Here is a 15764-nt window from a genome sequence, read left to right on the forward strand (position 1 = left end):
TGTCAACACAACTTTACGTGCGACTGACGCATCGTATGACGTCAGTACACATAAGAAGGAACAAAGGGACCGCCATCTTGAGTGTACAGACATAGTACACTCGTAACACGTGACTGAGTACATGTATTCATGTATTGTGTTACTTTCATTTTTTCGAACCACTTGCCACAATGTGAATTTGTTCAGGGTGAACTTTTAGGGAGCCCCAACTTTTGTTAACACTTCCTCAAAACTCAAAGCCAAATTAGGCTTTGAGTTTTATATCTAACCTAATAAAATATGAACATTATTTTTCATTTTATCAAAACTGTGGTGAAACTGATGTGTTCAAGAGGATCAAACCGGCGAAGCCCACATTGCACTCAAATTGTCAAAACACTTTCACCACTAGAGCGAAGCAGTGAGCTACATACTGTAGTGTAGGCCAAGCATTAGGCATTTTTATTCTAGTCAGCTGTGTTCAGCAGTGGCAAGTACCTTACTTATACAGTACCATGCGCTTATTAACTGCTTGACTGAAGATGCTAAAAAGTTGTAATAGCCTAAAAGCACATATCCAGCCAGACTTAGGGTGAGAGGCAAGGTACACCGTGGATTCATATAGTCAAGCATAGCTAGGGCACATTTACACCAACAACTATTTTACACTCACATTATTACCTACTGACAAATAGTCTTCCAAAGAAACATGTTTTGGAATATTGGAGGAGGCCTGGAAAAAAAAAACATGCACAGAGACAATATTTAAACTCCACGCAAGAAGAAAGGTCAACAGCGAGATTTGAACCACAAAGCTCAGGACTGTGAGGCAGATATGCTGCCAAATCGAAACTAAGCCAAGTTTATATTTAAGTTTAATTTAAATATACAGTAACATTAGGGTCCATTGTGTTTGAGGCATTATATTATTGTGATTATATTTTAATCATTGTAATTAATGCATTTTGTTATTTTATTCTGAAATTGCATTATCCTTGTCTCGAACCGTGTCTTGTACATGGAGAAATTTACGGGCAAACACAGCCCAACTATAGACAGTCTCTGGTATGTGAAGAAGCAGCAGGGCTTGTTCCTGCTTGTTGAATACACACTGAGAACAAGAAATGACGAGAAGTTATTTCCTTTCGCCGCTTCCCCTCGGGGTTTAATCTTTAAAGTTCTCCTTTGTTATTAATTCAATTTTCATAGCCATTTAAACCTTCCACCAAATTTGATGGCCACTGCCTGTCCAGCATCCCTAAACTTTGTAGATTTTGGAAATGGTCAACCACAGCCTAGAGGCTCTCTCCTGATGGTTCATTAAAGTCCACTTATCCTGATGCTGACAATGCACTGAGGGTAAGCCTGGCCTGAAAGGGAAGTGCTGAGAGCCACAAGAGACCCGACGTGATTGCAGCACTATTTCCCTGTCAAGGCAAAGCTTCACATGAAAAAGAGAGCAAAGCCTTCATCCGGGCTAGTTCATGTAGAATTTTCAGCAAATGTACCAGTAATTGACCCTTAGCCCTGCAGACGTGTTGACTTTTCATGTATCCACAAGTGCAGTAAGGACAAAAGTCTTTTTTCCTGAAGCCAACCATGAGTCAGTGAGAAAAAATTACCACTTGAGACTCATGAAACATTTTTCAGATGATAACCGATTCGACAGTTGACACAGCCTGCCGTTTGTCTGCAACTCTGCATTGTTGATATACACCGAGTGGCAAATTTAATTTAATTTAAAATATTTTTTTGTTATCTTTCACTTCCCTTTTTTCACCAATCCACATATCATTACGTAAGACGTCTCTCGGAATCGTGATTGTTTGCACCACTTTTTTTTTTTTCTACGTGTCAAGGTCAATTTAGTACAGAGTGCTCTTGTTTTGGTTCTGAATGTGAAGATGTGAATCGGCTGCATCCCAAAATCCTTGACTTGTTGCTTCATCAGCAAGCTGTTTTTTTGTAATAGCTATGTATTTTAAAACAAGGATGGCACTGCAAAAACGTGGTTAGTACATCTGCATTACAGTTCCAAGGTGAAGGTGAATCTGGGTTGTAAACTTTCTGTGTGGTTTGCATGTTCCTCTCGTGTATCCAGGCTTCCTCCCACACACGCAGGAGGTCAGGCTCACTGAAGACTCTAAATCTGTTGGTGTGAATGTCTAAAGTCCAAAATGTGAATCTGATAGCTCACCTATGTGACCCTAAAGAGAAATAAAGTGAACAGTAACTGACTAAAATTTAAAAATTTAAAAAAATTTCTTTAAAAATACTGTAATTGTTTTCCGTTAACCTATACCAGGGTTGTTCAAACATTTTAATTTATGGACCACATACAGAAAAACGGAAGGATGCAAGCGTCGCTGCTTTGAAATTCTTTGGCTTCAACATATATTTTCTATTTTTTTAAACAGTGTTCTGTTAAAGGTGATAAGGCAAATAGTCCAGGATTTTCAACATTTTGAGCTGGCCTCAGCCCTGTATCCCATAAGACTGCATGGATCCACCCTTGCAACAGCAACCAGATCCCATCATTTTTAAACAGCTCGTCGATAATCTTTGACCTTGACACAGAGCACAAAGTGGAAAAAACACTGTTTGCTTCTATAATGGAATTATTTTTCTTATTTTTAGTCATAAATCATGTATTTGTATATTTGCATATCTACAAAAATGCTACACTATAACCAATTTATTGACTAGATGCCACGGACTTCCGACTTCCGTAAAATACAGCAATAAAGTTTTGAGTTACTGTTGGTCGTGTCCCAATACTGGCTTTCCACCTCCACGCACTTCCGGCAAAAGTGTGACATGTACACTGTAGTTTCTGGTTCCGTCCAAGCAAAAATGGCTTTATTTTTCACTCGTTCTCTGCGATGACACATGTACGCCGCGGAGCAGAAAGCACACGAATGGATTTAATTCTCTCATTGATCACCTATCTTGAAAAAGCCTCACGCAATAAATCATATTAATGACAACTAATTGGACAAATAATGCATGCACATCATTGCGCCGCGCAACAAACGCGCCTCGAGTAATTTCATCCGCCCGTCGGCACAGATGTCATTGCAAAATAAAAGGCTACATAAAACTATTTGTGCTAGTATTGGGACGCGGCCAATTATTTAATAACCGGAAACTGAAACAAAGTTGATGGGTGAAAACCCGGAAGTCCCGCCTCCTCCGTGCCTTTTATAGTCCATTGGTAGTAGCCACTGAATAATGGGTGGTGGGCTGCAAATGGCCCCTGGGCCATAGTTTGGACACCAAATAATGGTTGGTTTTAGCGTGTTTGTAAGGATTCTTAAAGTGCCCTTGCATCCGTCGATTTTTCTTTTTGCAGCCCAAAGTAGAAAAACTATGGATACCCAAAATTAGTTTTCAATAAAAAAATTAAAAATCGGTAACTAAATAAATGTGATGGAGCTCTACCTAGTCGAAATAAAGCTAGATAAATTCTCAGCTGGCGTGAAGCCTATATTTTAACTTGATGAATACAAAACTGAACCAGCTGGCGTAAAGGTGCACAGGTAATTTCGCCAGATGTGACGTCACCCATACGACTTGCCCAGCAGGTTCGTCAAGCCGGTGGCCGCCCGGCTGCAAAGCAGAGAGCTGATTACTATTGTCACACACGGGAGGAAGTGGCTTTTGAAACCCACCTGTGTCACTCACTGCCTTTTGGGTGTGCTGTCGTGCTGGTGCCAACGAGCACGCCGCGCACACACAAGTGCCAGCACTTTTGTTCAACACCACACATGGACAGAAGACCCACTTGAAATTAGAATTTTAAGACCCGCGAAGAAGATGGAAACGAACGGAATCGAAACCAAATATGGTAAGATAGTTTACATTTATTATTCTGTTTTTGACCCTTCTGTTTTTATACGTTTTCGCAAATGCAAATCTTCGCCGCCGAATGCACGTTCATCACCCTTCCGTTTTCCCTCAATAATAGTTTGGAACGCCAGTTGGATTTTATTGGTATAGTCATAAAAACTTGTAAAAGGCGTGCCCCATTCACCTACTTTTTGTAGTTTACCTTCTACGAACAGCTCACACGCATGTTGCAAAGTCGCTATAAACAAATGAACACCTGGTGATTCAAGAGCCGTTGGAATATGTCAAAAACAAACGCACGTTCCGCTTTTGACTTTAAACGTTGAATGTCATTTTTACTATTTATTTTTTTTAAGTCAGGCGAGGTGGCAAAATGGCACACAGCAGGTTGTTACCACAGGGGGGAGCCGTCGGCCAAACATTTACTGCATCTAAAATAAATAAACGTTGAATATTTTTTTTAAGCATTGGCGCCACGTCATTTTATAAACTTTAGCGATTGGTCCAAATGTTATTTAGTAATTATTTCGAAAACTATGGTACACACTACACGACATTTATGAGTGAAGACGTCTTGCGTTTTACTGCGGGTGGACTTTGAGTGGGGTTGGCAACTTGGCACACGCCCCTTTTGGTACTGCTTCTTGCCCAGGCGCGCCTTTAACACACACAGATAGCGTCTTTAGCAGACGGGGGCACTACCAACCAACAATTAAGTATGGCGTGCCTGCGTAAACAACCCAAACTCGGCACATCCCCGGAGTTACTGCGCCATGCCGAAGTCCAGGAGGTGATTGAAAAGAATGTGAAGCTCTTGGGTAGGCCGCACAGTGTTGACATGCAAGTAACAAAAATTGACTTGCCGACGTTAATTTGTGTTGTTTTTTTTTGTTTTGTTGTTTTTTTTGTTTTTAAATAAGGTGCTTGCATGGTGCTTAATCTAATCTACAGGACTGTCCCATCTGTTCAAATTTCCTCTGTTCTATTTCTCAGGAATGGATGGAGACACTGATGTCCAGTTCCTCCTGCAGGGGGGAGATCTTCTCAAGGTCCGCTCTTCTTCCTGGAAGAAAAACCGCTACTTCAAACTCCAAGAAGACTGCAAGACCATGTGGCGGGAATCTAAAAGAATCTTCAGGAGGCACCGGTCGTGTGAGTGCGGTTCTAAATTTGTGGAGCCCTTCAATCAGAGATGTTTAAACCGTTATTGACTGGAATATTCCATCATAGATTGTAAAGATGTAGAGCTGATCCCAGACCAGCAATAGGTCATTTCGGTTCTAGCTGGTGATATCAGTAATACGGTTTGAAGGTGTGCCTTCATGGAGATATCGGTTGTAGGGCATGTAATAAAGGGCATATAAAGTTTTCCCGCTTGAACTGTGCGCCAAGTTTACACCCATAAATTCTCATTTCAATACAGGGACAACGCCATGTTTATGTTCCTAAAAAGCTCATTCAACGAGCTTGTTGGAGATCCCAAACGGCAAGGAGGATTTACTTGCACCACGTTTCACATTATTTAGGATTTTTATTAATACTCTATATGCAAATGGGGGTCAGCATAATTGTCGTCAACTGTTTGAGAATGATTTGAATGTTGTTAAACAAAGCTCACCAGTGATGATTAAATAAAAATAAAAACGTGCTTTATAAGGAGTTTATATTTGCTGAAATCTAAAGCTATTTCAATCAAAAACATCCCTAACGGGTCAAGTTACATTGTAACATGGGATCTCTTATTTGACAGCAGCTTTGCAGTTGATCTCCTTTTATGCCAAGAGCAACCCATATTATATTCCGTTTAGTCGAAGGAAAATTTGGTTCATGCAGTTATTAATTTTAGACAGTGATAACAGTAATAACACCAAAATTGAAGTAAAACGGAACACAAACTTTGATTCTATTTGCCACACTTTCTGTCTGCTGTGCTGTAAATGACATGAAGGTTTTTTTCCCTCTGTGCGCAGTTTCCATCGACGACATCACTGTGGTGCGACTGGGTCGTCAGACGGAGGGTTTGAGAAATTACACGGACCAGCAGATAGAGAATAGCTGCTTCTCCATTATCTTCAACGACCACCGGAAGAACTTGGACCTCATCGCCAGCTCTGACGACGAGGCCAAGCAATGGGTGGACAGCCTTCAGAAATTGATCACCAGCAGAAAAAATCTCAACCAGCAGCAGAAGACCGAACAGTATCCTTTTGTCACTGCAGTACAAGTTGAAGTCAAAACGCACACACGCCAAGTCAGTGCCACGGGTGACGTAGGCAATGTAATGAGATTTTGAATATGCACAATCATTTACAACCTGATTGGATGAGGTCTGACGGATGTAATTCGGCGATTTGGCGGGGTGTGTTGTTTTATTCCGCAACTCCGCACTTCTGTACAGTCCGTGCTGCCGGCAACACAAATATTTACACACCCGCTTGGGGTAAAATGACACCTGCAGGTGTCAAGTGAAAGTTGAACTAATCGGTACCAAACGTGAGAGAGATTCCGTTTAAATGTACTTGATTTATCAGTCCACGTTTACAGGACGGTGTGCGGCAGATGGATTCTTTCCTTACATGAACCTTCGTCCCAGCTGGCTCTTCAGCTGCCTGAGCAAAGCAGACGAGAACAAAGATAACAAGCTGAGCGTGTCAGAGGTCAAGCGCTTCCTGCGTCTCATCAACATCGACGTGGATGACGACTACGCAGACATGCTCTTCGAGGTTGGACCATGCAGACTTTTTTTTAAGTTATTCATGATCATCAGAATTTGAAAGATGGAGACAGAATGTTGATAAGCTCATAAAGAAATTGTATTTTACGTTGCTACAGCAAGTCATGGTACTTGTTGAAGAAACATTTTCGTCATCGGCGCAATTTTTTTTTCCAGACAAAAATTTTGCAAAAACTCAAATAGAAGCCATTCATTGAGACGATGACGCTAACTTAAATGGACAATTTCGTCATTGATGAAAACGAAAACAACATAGCAAAGAAGTTGAAGAAGGAATGAAACGTGGGAGGGAGAAAAGAACCACTCAAACTGTTCACTGCATTTACATTCATTGTACAGCTGTAAAATTAATCTCAGACAATTATGCACTTTAAAAAAATTTGGGGGTGAAAACTCAGTTTTAAGATGGCATATTGTCAGTTCAACATGTTTCATTGAAACAATAAGGACACGGTTGTGTTAAATTTGTCTTGCATGTTAAACTATAGTTACAAATAGGTGTTATAATTTTGTGAATACGTTTTGATGTATGCTGAAGGAAAATATTGAATAAATTGTCAATTTCGTCTACTAAAATTGGATTAAAAATTTTAATATATTCAGGTGACTAAATTATGACTGAAACTTTAATTTTAGTCAAAAGACTATTACTAAAACTAAATGTAATTTTTTTTTGTCAAAATGAACACTGCCCAATAGGGATGCAACGATAACGGCAATTTGTGATATAGCGATATTAAAACTGCCACAATATTGTTGTCGTCATGTCACTGTATTAAAAGCAGCACATCTGTTAAAAAAAAAGTCAGGTTGAGTTCCATTTGTGCAGTTCCAGCACCCTCTGATGGCTAGTTTTTTTTAGTGCAGTTAATTTTCATAGGGCATGTTTTAGCCCTTCTTTGTTTAAAAGCCTCGCTAATCGTTAGATGAAGGGGAACGTAATATGCTTGTGAATAGTCAAGCACAATATTGTGTTGTTTTTTTTCTTCTTATGACCAATTTTTTTTTACAATGTGACCTTTTTTTTCCACATTTCACTAACTTCCCCACAATATCGTGATAATTATTGCATCGTGAGCATTATATCGTGATATGGTATTGTAATGTTTGGATATCGTTACATCCCTACTGCTCACCAGGCTGTAAAGATGTAGGGGTGTGCCAAAAAATCGATTCTCATAAGAATCGCCATTCTCATTTAGTATGATTCAGAATCGATTTTAAATGTCCCAAAATTGTTAAAAAAAAAAAAAAGTATACTGTCTTGCCTTTGTTTGTGTGTGCTTTTATTGGGAGCGCTGTTCATGTTGTACTCGATTTGGCCACTTAGGAGCAGTGTGGTTCCATGCGGCCTGATGCACTGTTGAGTTGTAGCCACATTAGAGAGTCGAAGGAAAAGGTCACGATCAAGTTATTCTAATAAAAGTTGTTTTCTTGCACTGGAGCCGTTCTTTTGAGTAATAAAATAATTCGCATTAGCGAGCCAGACTGGAATAGATCATTACAATTCCTTGCACATCTATAGATTGAAGCAAAAATCATTGTCAATCTAATCATTTCGAATCAAAAATCGTTCTTAATCAAAAATCAATTCTGAATCGAATCGCAGGCCCAAAAATCGGAATCGAATTGTGAGACATTCAAAGATTCCCACCCCTAATTGATATATAGTTTAAGGGTGCATGTTATATGAAGCCTACTGGACTGTCTCGTTTCATGAAATAGAAATGCGACAAATCGAAGTCTGGCTACCTGTCTGGAGAGGAGATCAAAGATTTCTACGACCTGCTGACCTTCCGGGAAGAAATCGACGTGATCTACAAGACGTATGCGCGGTCTGCCGGTGTCATGAGTTCCGAAAACCTGGTGGAGTTCCTGCGGAAGGAACAGCGAGAGATGCCAACCCTGGCTGACGCACACAAGATTATTGACAAGTTTGAGCCGGATGAAAAAGGTGAGAAATGTCAATCACAAATCCTTCCAAGGGGATCGTAGTTGGCCAATTACCAGTATTGACTGCTATTGCATGAAAAGTGTTGCGTATTTTCATCAAGGGTCTGTGTGGACCGTGTGCTCTTTGTTCCTTTTCCAGCCAAGGAGAAGAAGGTGTTGACGAAAGACGGCTTCCTCATATACCTGCACCATCCCGATGCCTTGATCCTCGACCCACAGCACATGGACGTGTACCAGGACATGAGCCAGCCTCTCAACCACTATTTCATCTCCTCCTCGCACAACACTTACCTCCTGGAGGATCAACTTAAAGGACCCAGTAGTACAGAGGCTTATGTCAGGTGAACACTTTTGCCTCTCGGTATGATGCAGATGTATTGAGATAAAACACAACGATTATGCATGCAATAGAATGTGGTTGCTCTTTCAGGGCTCTGCTGATGGGCTGTCGCTGCGTGGAGTTGGACTGCTGGGACGGATCGGACGACGAACCCGTCGTCTACCATGGCTACACGCTAACCTCCAAGATCCTCTTCAAAGATGCCATTAAAGCCATCAAGGAGTACGCTTTCAAGGTGCGCTCATTGAATGAAGTATTAAATATATTCTCATGTGGCTTCAATCAATGATGTATCTGCTTGCTGCAGACGTCCGAATACCCCGTGATCCTCTCCCTGGAGAACCACTGCAGTGTGGAGCAGCAGGAAGTCATGGCCCGACACACGAGCTCCATCTTGGGCAGCGCACTGGTCACGTCCCCCCTCGGGGACGGCATGCCTGCAAACTTCCCGTCTCCTGAGGTGTGTTTCCCATAACCACCACTTAAATATTTCTTGATAATGTTATGTGACATCACTAGTGGTGTAACGGATCATCATTGATCCGTGTTATGTTTGGATGGCCCACAATCCGTGGATTGGTTGGTGGGGAAAAAAATCAACAGCGCGCTTTCACACTAGACAACCATTCAGACATGTCAACATACTCAACGTAACACGCCGCCCAAGGCTAACGTCAAAATAAAGTTTAGTTTACCAAATAACACATTGACGACAATGCAAATAGCCTTAGTAGACTTTTGCTTTGAAGTTGGCCCACGTCGTGGCGTGATGGCTAGCTTGATTTCCCTTTTTAGACGTTGTTATTTAAGCTTTCTTTATCGTATGAACGCAACGCTATCCCAAACTCCTATTCAATCGCTAATTTAGGATGCTAAGAAACCGCTAATTAATTACACTGTCATTGTATGATACGGCAGAGGTCTCTGACGTAAGTTGCTAGCAGCTATCTGTTAGCATTACCTACGAGTGCTCGGCTGGCAGCTGTTAATTCTTTTTCAATATTCTGGACCAAGGCTACTTTGTAATTCACTCATCTCTATGTTTAAAGGAAGGGAATGTACCTTAAAATGCACTTTGAGGTATTTTCATTATTTAAAAAAAGAAAAGATAAATATAACTTCTTCATTCAATTTATTAAACACTTTTGCCCATTTAAAAACAACAACATTCAACTCAAAATGTCAAAAATAGCCATTTAGATTTTAGGAACACAACTTTAAGCCTTTAATACTAATACTTCAATAGTTTATTTTACACATGGACCATGTAAAAAAAAATAAGAATGTTTCTACCTCGTATTGCTCCTAAAGTTGTTCCTAAATCCTAAAGGTCGATATTAGACATTTTTATTTTATTTACCGCGAAAAAGTATTTTACAAAATAAATGAAGACTGTGTTATTTATTTTCTTTTTTCTTTTTTTGCTGATCCGATCCGAACTGTGACTTTTGTGATCTGTTGCACCACCACACCTCACATATCTAAACATGACATTCCGATTATTGCCCCACGTTATCAAAAAAACAACCCGACAGTGCCAGCCAATTTTGAGCATTTTAACTCGTCTTTCCAAGGCAAACCAAATATAGTGTACTTTGACTACACAAACATGCTGGGTACCAAATAAAATATCGTGATGGTCATTAGGAAAAAAAAGTATGTTTCTACCTTATTCCATTCTTCAGTAATCACCATTTGAAAATTCGTCATTTGAGTGACATTGAGCGAAAATTGAAAAGATAAGGAGAAAACAAGCTTTTTTTGTGAAAAGATACTAGATAAGATATGATTTTTGCACAACAGTGACTTTGACACTGATATTTTTTTTAGTGACGCTCTGTGAATTGAATGATTTAATGTGACAAAGGCTTTGATCATTTACGTCATCCTTGAAAATGTTCTATTTCCTAAGATCCGCCATGTTTCACTGCAATCGCATTCACCGGCAGAACGTTGAAAAGAGATACAATGCTGCCATCTGCTGGCCATAGTTAGTGGTTGTTTTGTGATTTTTACATGCATTCACAAAAGGAGCGTTGCACAAGACTTTGCATTGAGGAGGGAAAAAAACGTAAACGTCAATTAACATTTTGGGTGGCATTCATTAGAATTTTATTAAACGTTTTTGGCGGTAAAAGAGTTAATATTACATTTGTGGAAAATTAGTTATGCAGCAAAATCCAGGGGCGGCCGTTTTGCCACTTGTCAACTGAAGATGACATCACAGTTGCTCAGGCAACGGCCAATCGCAGCGCACTTGTTTTCTGAAGCTGAGCTGTGATTGTTTGTTACCTGAGACCTGAACAACTACCATGTCATTTTCACTCATCAGCATGTGGGTAAAATGGCCGCCCCTGAGATGGATAAAAATGGCAAGCTTAACTCGTATTCCACTAACACAATATTAACCAGAATACTGTATTTAGACTAGTGGGGCTGCATAACACATATTATTGTCAAGAGATTTTTTGAGGTTGACTTTAAAGTTGTGCTGCTCTTAATTGCGCTCCATTATTCTTGTCCAGGAACTGAAGGGGAAGTTCCTAATCAAAGCCAAGAAGTTAAACAAACTCGAGGCCACTTTTGCTCCGGACGCGGCGGCTGGTGATGAGTCTGAAGTAACAGAAGAAGAAGAATCAGACGATGAAGATGAACCGGAGGAAGAAACTGTATGTACAAAGAAGAAGAAAAAAATCTGTCAACATTTGTAGGCTCTTCTGTTATGTTAGGGTCTTCTTATTTTTCATTTGAACTGCAGAAGAAAAAGAAACTGAAGCTGGCGAAAGAATTATCCGACATGGTGATCTACTGCAAGAGCGTCCACTTCAACGGCTTTGAGGATGCCAGGAAAAACCTGAGCTTTTACGAGATGTCGTCCTTTAAAGAAAAAAAGGCCTTTGGGCTTGCAGAAGAGGCGGGTGAGGACGAGCGGCCGCGACATTAAACAAGAGCTTGATTCATGGACTGCCATTGTTTGTTCCCTACAGCAAATGCCTACGTCAACCATAATGTGGACAAGCTGAGCCGCACCTATCCAGCTGGCTCCAGGACCGACTCCTCCAACTACAACCCGGTGCCCCTGTGGAATGCTGGCTGCCAAATTGGTACGTATGGAGAGCGCACGAAAGGAATTCACGTGAGCAGTGTTTCCGGCTCTGTTTGAAAACACCGCCATGTCGTTGCGTGTCCCAGTGGCCCTAAACTTCCAGACGACCTGCGAAGACATGGATTTAAACCAAGGCAAATTCCATGTGAACGGGAAGAGCGGCTACATCCTGAAACCGGCCTACATGAGGAACAGACTCACCGAGTTTGACCCCATCACGCTCACCCGAGGAGAGTGGCTGAAGCACAAGATTCTTCATGTCATGGTGCGCTTTGAAAGTCATGGCAACTTCTACCTCGACTCATTCAGTGCCATTGACGGCTATAGACGTCCAAAATCCATTTGAACTGTGCTGGCAGTGAATGTGTTAAAAAAGACGCATTGAAATGAAATGTCATCTCATCACCAGGTTATATCAGCTCAGCAGCTGCCTAAAGTCAACAAGAAGAAATCGTCCATTGTTGACCCGCTGGTTAAGGTGGAGGTTTATGGAGTGCCGGCTGATGTGGCTGTGAAAGAGACGAGCACCGTTGACAACAACGGTAATGCACGTTATGCAGGACATTCAACAGAGCTCGTTTTATGTTCTAGTCACGTGCATAATCTAATGACATCCAATATAAAATGTGTTTTTTATAAAGATGATGTCACACCTTGACAGAACTGAAAAAGCTTTACTTCAGCAATGCACCTATTGTATACATTAGGTTTGGATTTCAGGTTTGATGAGATGATTTTTCAGCAGATCGATATTGGTTGAAAAAGATTCCTGTTATTGATTTATTTATTAAATTAAAGGGAAGAAAACTCTTGAAATGTAGTGAGCACACGGGGCATACCGGTCATTCTCTTTTGTTATCGTTGTAGGTTTCAACCCACAATGGAATGAAAACTTTGTGTTTGATGTGTACGTACCAGAGCTTGCCTTAGTGCGCTTCCTCATCCAGGACCACGATTCTACGTCTGGTAACGAGTTTATAGCGCAGTACACACTTCCACTCGACAGTTTAAAGATGGGTGAGTTCACTTTTTTTTTTTTCTCCCCTTCCTCGCAAAGTCATGAAATGGCTGCCTTATGTTTGAAATGAGCAGACCCAGCTGAGCTACTTGCGCGGTCCTAACTGGCTTAATCATTTTGTGTTCACACACAGGATACAGACACGTGCCTCTGCTCAATAAAACTGGTCACATTGTCCATGCAGCTGCGCTCTTTGTTCACATCATGGTCGTCGATGCTGAATAAGGCTCCGCCTTCAGGCATGTTCGTGGATGCATCTCCATTACACAGCCATGACTTAGCTATTTTATTCAACTTTTTAAAAATATTGTTTTTAAAGTGCATATTTCTTTGTAGATCAACTTATTGCGTGACATTATTCCAGTTAATTGAGCAGATCGATGCCACTTTTTTTTTTTTTTATGGCAAAGCATCTATACTGCAAGTTAGAGCCTTCACGGTGAAACGTTTCAGGGACTTGTTTTGCTCCAGTAGTAATACACTAGGTTCACAAAGCAATGTTATTCTAGCAATGCATGGTCAACAAGACAGTAGAAAAAAAATGCTCTGTCACGAGTACATTGTCATGTATGATTCATTTTTCTTGGATCATTATTACTTTTTTTTTTTTTTTTTTTTTAAAGAACAAGTTTTAAACATGAATACATGTCTACTGAAGTATTTATTCATTGCATTTCACTTTGTTGGAAGTCCAATGTAACATTCACATCAAATGGACAACCATCACAACTATGGGCAGTTTAGTCATCACATTAACATGTTTAATGGAAGCAACGGGAGGTGGCAGTGAAATGACACTTAACTGCTGTGTAGACAATGCAATTTCAGTAAAAAAAAAGAAAGAAAATGTGTGAGTGCTGGTCACACGCTGAACAGAAACACGGTGCAATTAATTGAATTGTTGAAATGAATGTAACACTTGGAAATTGAAAGGTTTGATTTGTTCAAGGAATGTGGAAGGAGGCAATCTCTGTTTAGGAGGTGTATTGAGGGGGGAAAATGAATAACATAGTTCCCAAATTGTTCTGAATGATCATCTGAACAATTTGAAGTTAAGTTGTGTTTTTTTTTTCCTGACGGGAATAGGCTACCATATAAAAGTGGGTATGCTGCCCCCAAGTGGCCAAACAAAATCTATTTCAAGTTAAGTGGTATGAAAGTCAGTTTTTTTAGCCATTATTCAACTTATATTGACAATTCCGATATGACGTCACAGGTCGAAATGGCGGTTAATTCGATGAAAGAGCAATACAATTCGCCGTTTGTTTTCACCGTATGATTGAAGCATTTGCGTTGCATTGAGGAAGTACGGTATCAAAAATGCCATCTATACCTTTTTATATGTACTCAAACCTTGGCGGAATTGCAGTATGAAAAGAAATTGCAATACTTCTTTATTTTTTTGTTTACAGCTGTCTTTAATGAAGACATTTTTAACCCCAGGAGAGAAAATTCTTTTCAATGTAATCGCTGTATGTGTAATGGCTGGAAATCATGTTTTCGTGGGTTCGTAAGCTACGCAGTGGTGTAGATCTAATATTTAAAAAGTCAAAATGGACATTGAACAGTAGTGTTGGTTATATAGTAGCCTCTTCAGAGAGATAGCTACAGTTATGTATTTTGTCCCACGCCTTAGTTTAGTTTTTCTTTCCTCCAGATAATGCCCTTCTGCAATATCTGAAATTACAGTATTTTCTTGCATCTCCTCCTAATATTGCTCAACATTCAGACATGAGAAACTTGTTTGAATGAAGCTTTGTTTTTTATTTATTATGGAAAGAAATAAGACAACAAAAAAAAAGATGTTCAGGGTGACAAGTACATACACCACACGCATACCTAATAAGCACTGAAAAGTGTTTAAACAAAGTGAGAAAATTTGAAAATCGACCACCCTTCTAGACGTACACCAACCAAAGAACAAAAGCACAGTGAACTCAGTGTTTTGGAACTCTGAACTCATAAGCTAAACGATGAATATTTTAAGTGAGGTGATGCCCAAAAGAAAACCCGGAAGCAATGATGCGCACGCACGCACGCACGCGCGCGCCCCCTGAATAGGAAAGAAAAGACCTGACAGAGTGTCTCTCCACCACAAGCAAGTAGGATCAAAAAAGGCTGAGGCAGTGGTGGGGATGCTTGAGGGGATCATGATTATGATGCAACTTGTTCAACCAAATACTGACAAAAGGTAGAAAAATATCACAATGATAGAAACATTTTTCAGAGCACGTAAATCATCTGTATGCTGAGAAGAGTCTTATAAAAAGGACATTGCACTGAAACCATCATGAACAAAACACATCGCAAACAAGTTGCCAAAGAGAACATGTCTGGAGGATCAGCCTTTTGCCTTGAAAACACAAGTGGACGTTTTGATGTCGTGATCCATACGACCAACAATAGAGGTAAATGTCATTTCTTGTGTGGGTTATATAAAAGATGGCACCATGTTTCAGAATATCGGTACAGCTGATGTACAAATGGACATAAATCAGGTGTCAAACTCATTTTTGTTGCGGGCCAAATTGCAGTTCTGGTTTCCATTATGGAAAGTGTGATCGCCGCATTACAAACACAAATTGAATAGCTAGTTTTGAAATCAGAGGCAAGTAAAAACTTTGTTCAAATATGACATTTATTTTAAAATGGGGCTTTGTAACACAAAATGCTTGCAATATCTCGTGAAGACATTTTGCAATTTTGGTATTTCAGCAAGAGACGTGAAATCGCAGGCAACATGAAATGTGGCGGGCCAGATCTGGCTCCCGGGCCTCGAGTTTGA

General features: G+C 40.3%; 1 protein-coding gene across 3 annotated transcripts; it reads left to right on the forward strand.

The window, feature by feature from the left end:
• Window positions 1-3565: 3565 nt before the first annotated feature.
• On the forward strand, window positions 3566-13621 carry plcd1b (phospholipase C, delta 1b). 3 transcript variants are annotated; one of them, XM_077556389.1, is made up of 15 exons: window positions 3566-3826; window positions 4822-4980; window positions 5799-6027; window positions 6422-6551; window positions 8288-8516; window positions 8655-8856; window positions 8946-9090; window positions 9163-9315; window positions 11381-11524; window positions 11614-11773; window positions 11843-11959; window positions 12048-12226; window positions 12371-12503; window positions 12829-12978; window positions 13113-13621. In XM_077556389.1, exons 1-15 carry the CDS (start codon window positions 3796-3798, stop codon window positions 13202-13204), a joined length of 2253 nt encoding a protein of 750 aa, XP_077412515.1. In that variant the 5' UTR covers window positions 3566-3795; the 3' UTR covers window positions 13205-13621. The 3 variants fall into 3 exon arrangements, with proteins under 3 accessions (XP_077412515.1, XP_077412513.1, XP_077412514.1); XM_077556387.1 differs by lacking the exon at window positions 3566-3826 and adding an exon at window positions 4511-4646; XM_077556388.1 differs by lacking the exon at window positions 3566-3826 and adding an exon at window positions 4511-4646 and having other exon boundaries at window positions 12880-12978.
• Window positions 13622-15764: the final 2143 nt, after the last annotated feature.

Source organism: Vanacampus margaritifer, chromosome 2, assembly GCF_051991255.1.
Source record: "Vanacampus margaritifer isolate UIUO_Vmar chromosome 2, RoL_Vmar_1.0, whole genome shotgun sequence".
Taxonomy (NCBI): Eukaryota; Metazoa; Chordata; class Actinopteri; order Syngnathiformes; family Syngnathidae; genus Vanacampus; species Vanacampus margaritifer.

Bases quoted from the DNA above. Each gene is read 5' to 3' on its own strand.
- plcd1b (XM_077556387.1), top strand. From the start codon at position 4,547: ATGGCGTGCCTGCGTAAACAACCCAAACTCGGCACATCCCCGGAGTTA. The intron at 4,981-5,798 runs GTGAGTGCGGTT...CTCTGTGCGCAG, and splicing joins CTTCAGGAGGCACCGGTCGT to TTTCCATCGACGACATCACT. The intron at 9,316-11,380 runs GTGTGTTTCCCA...ATTCTTGTCCAG, and splicing joins CAAACTTCCCGTCTCCTGAG to GAACTGAAGGGGAAGTTCCT.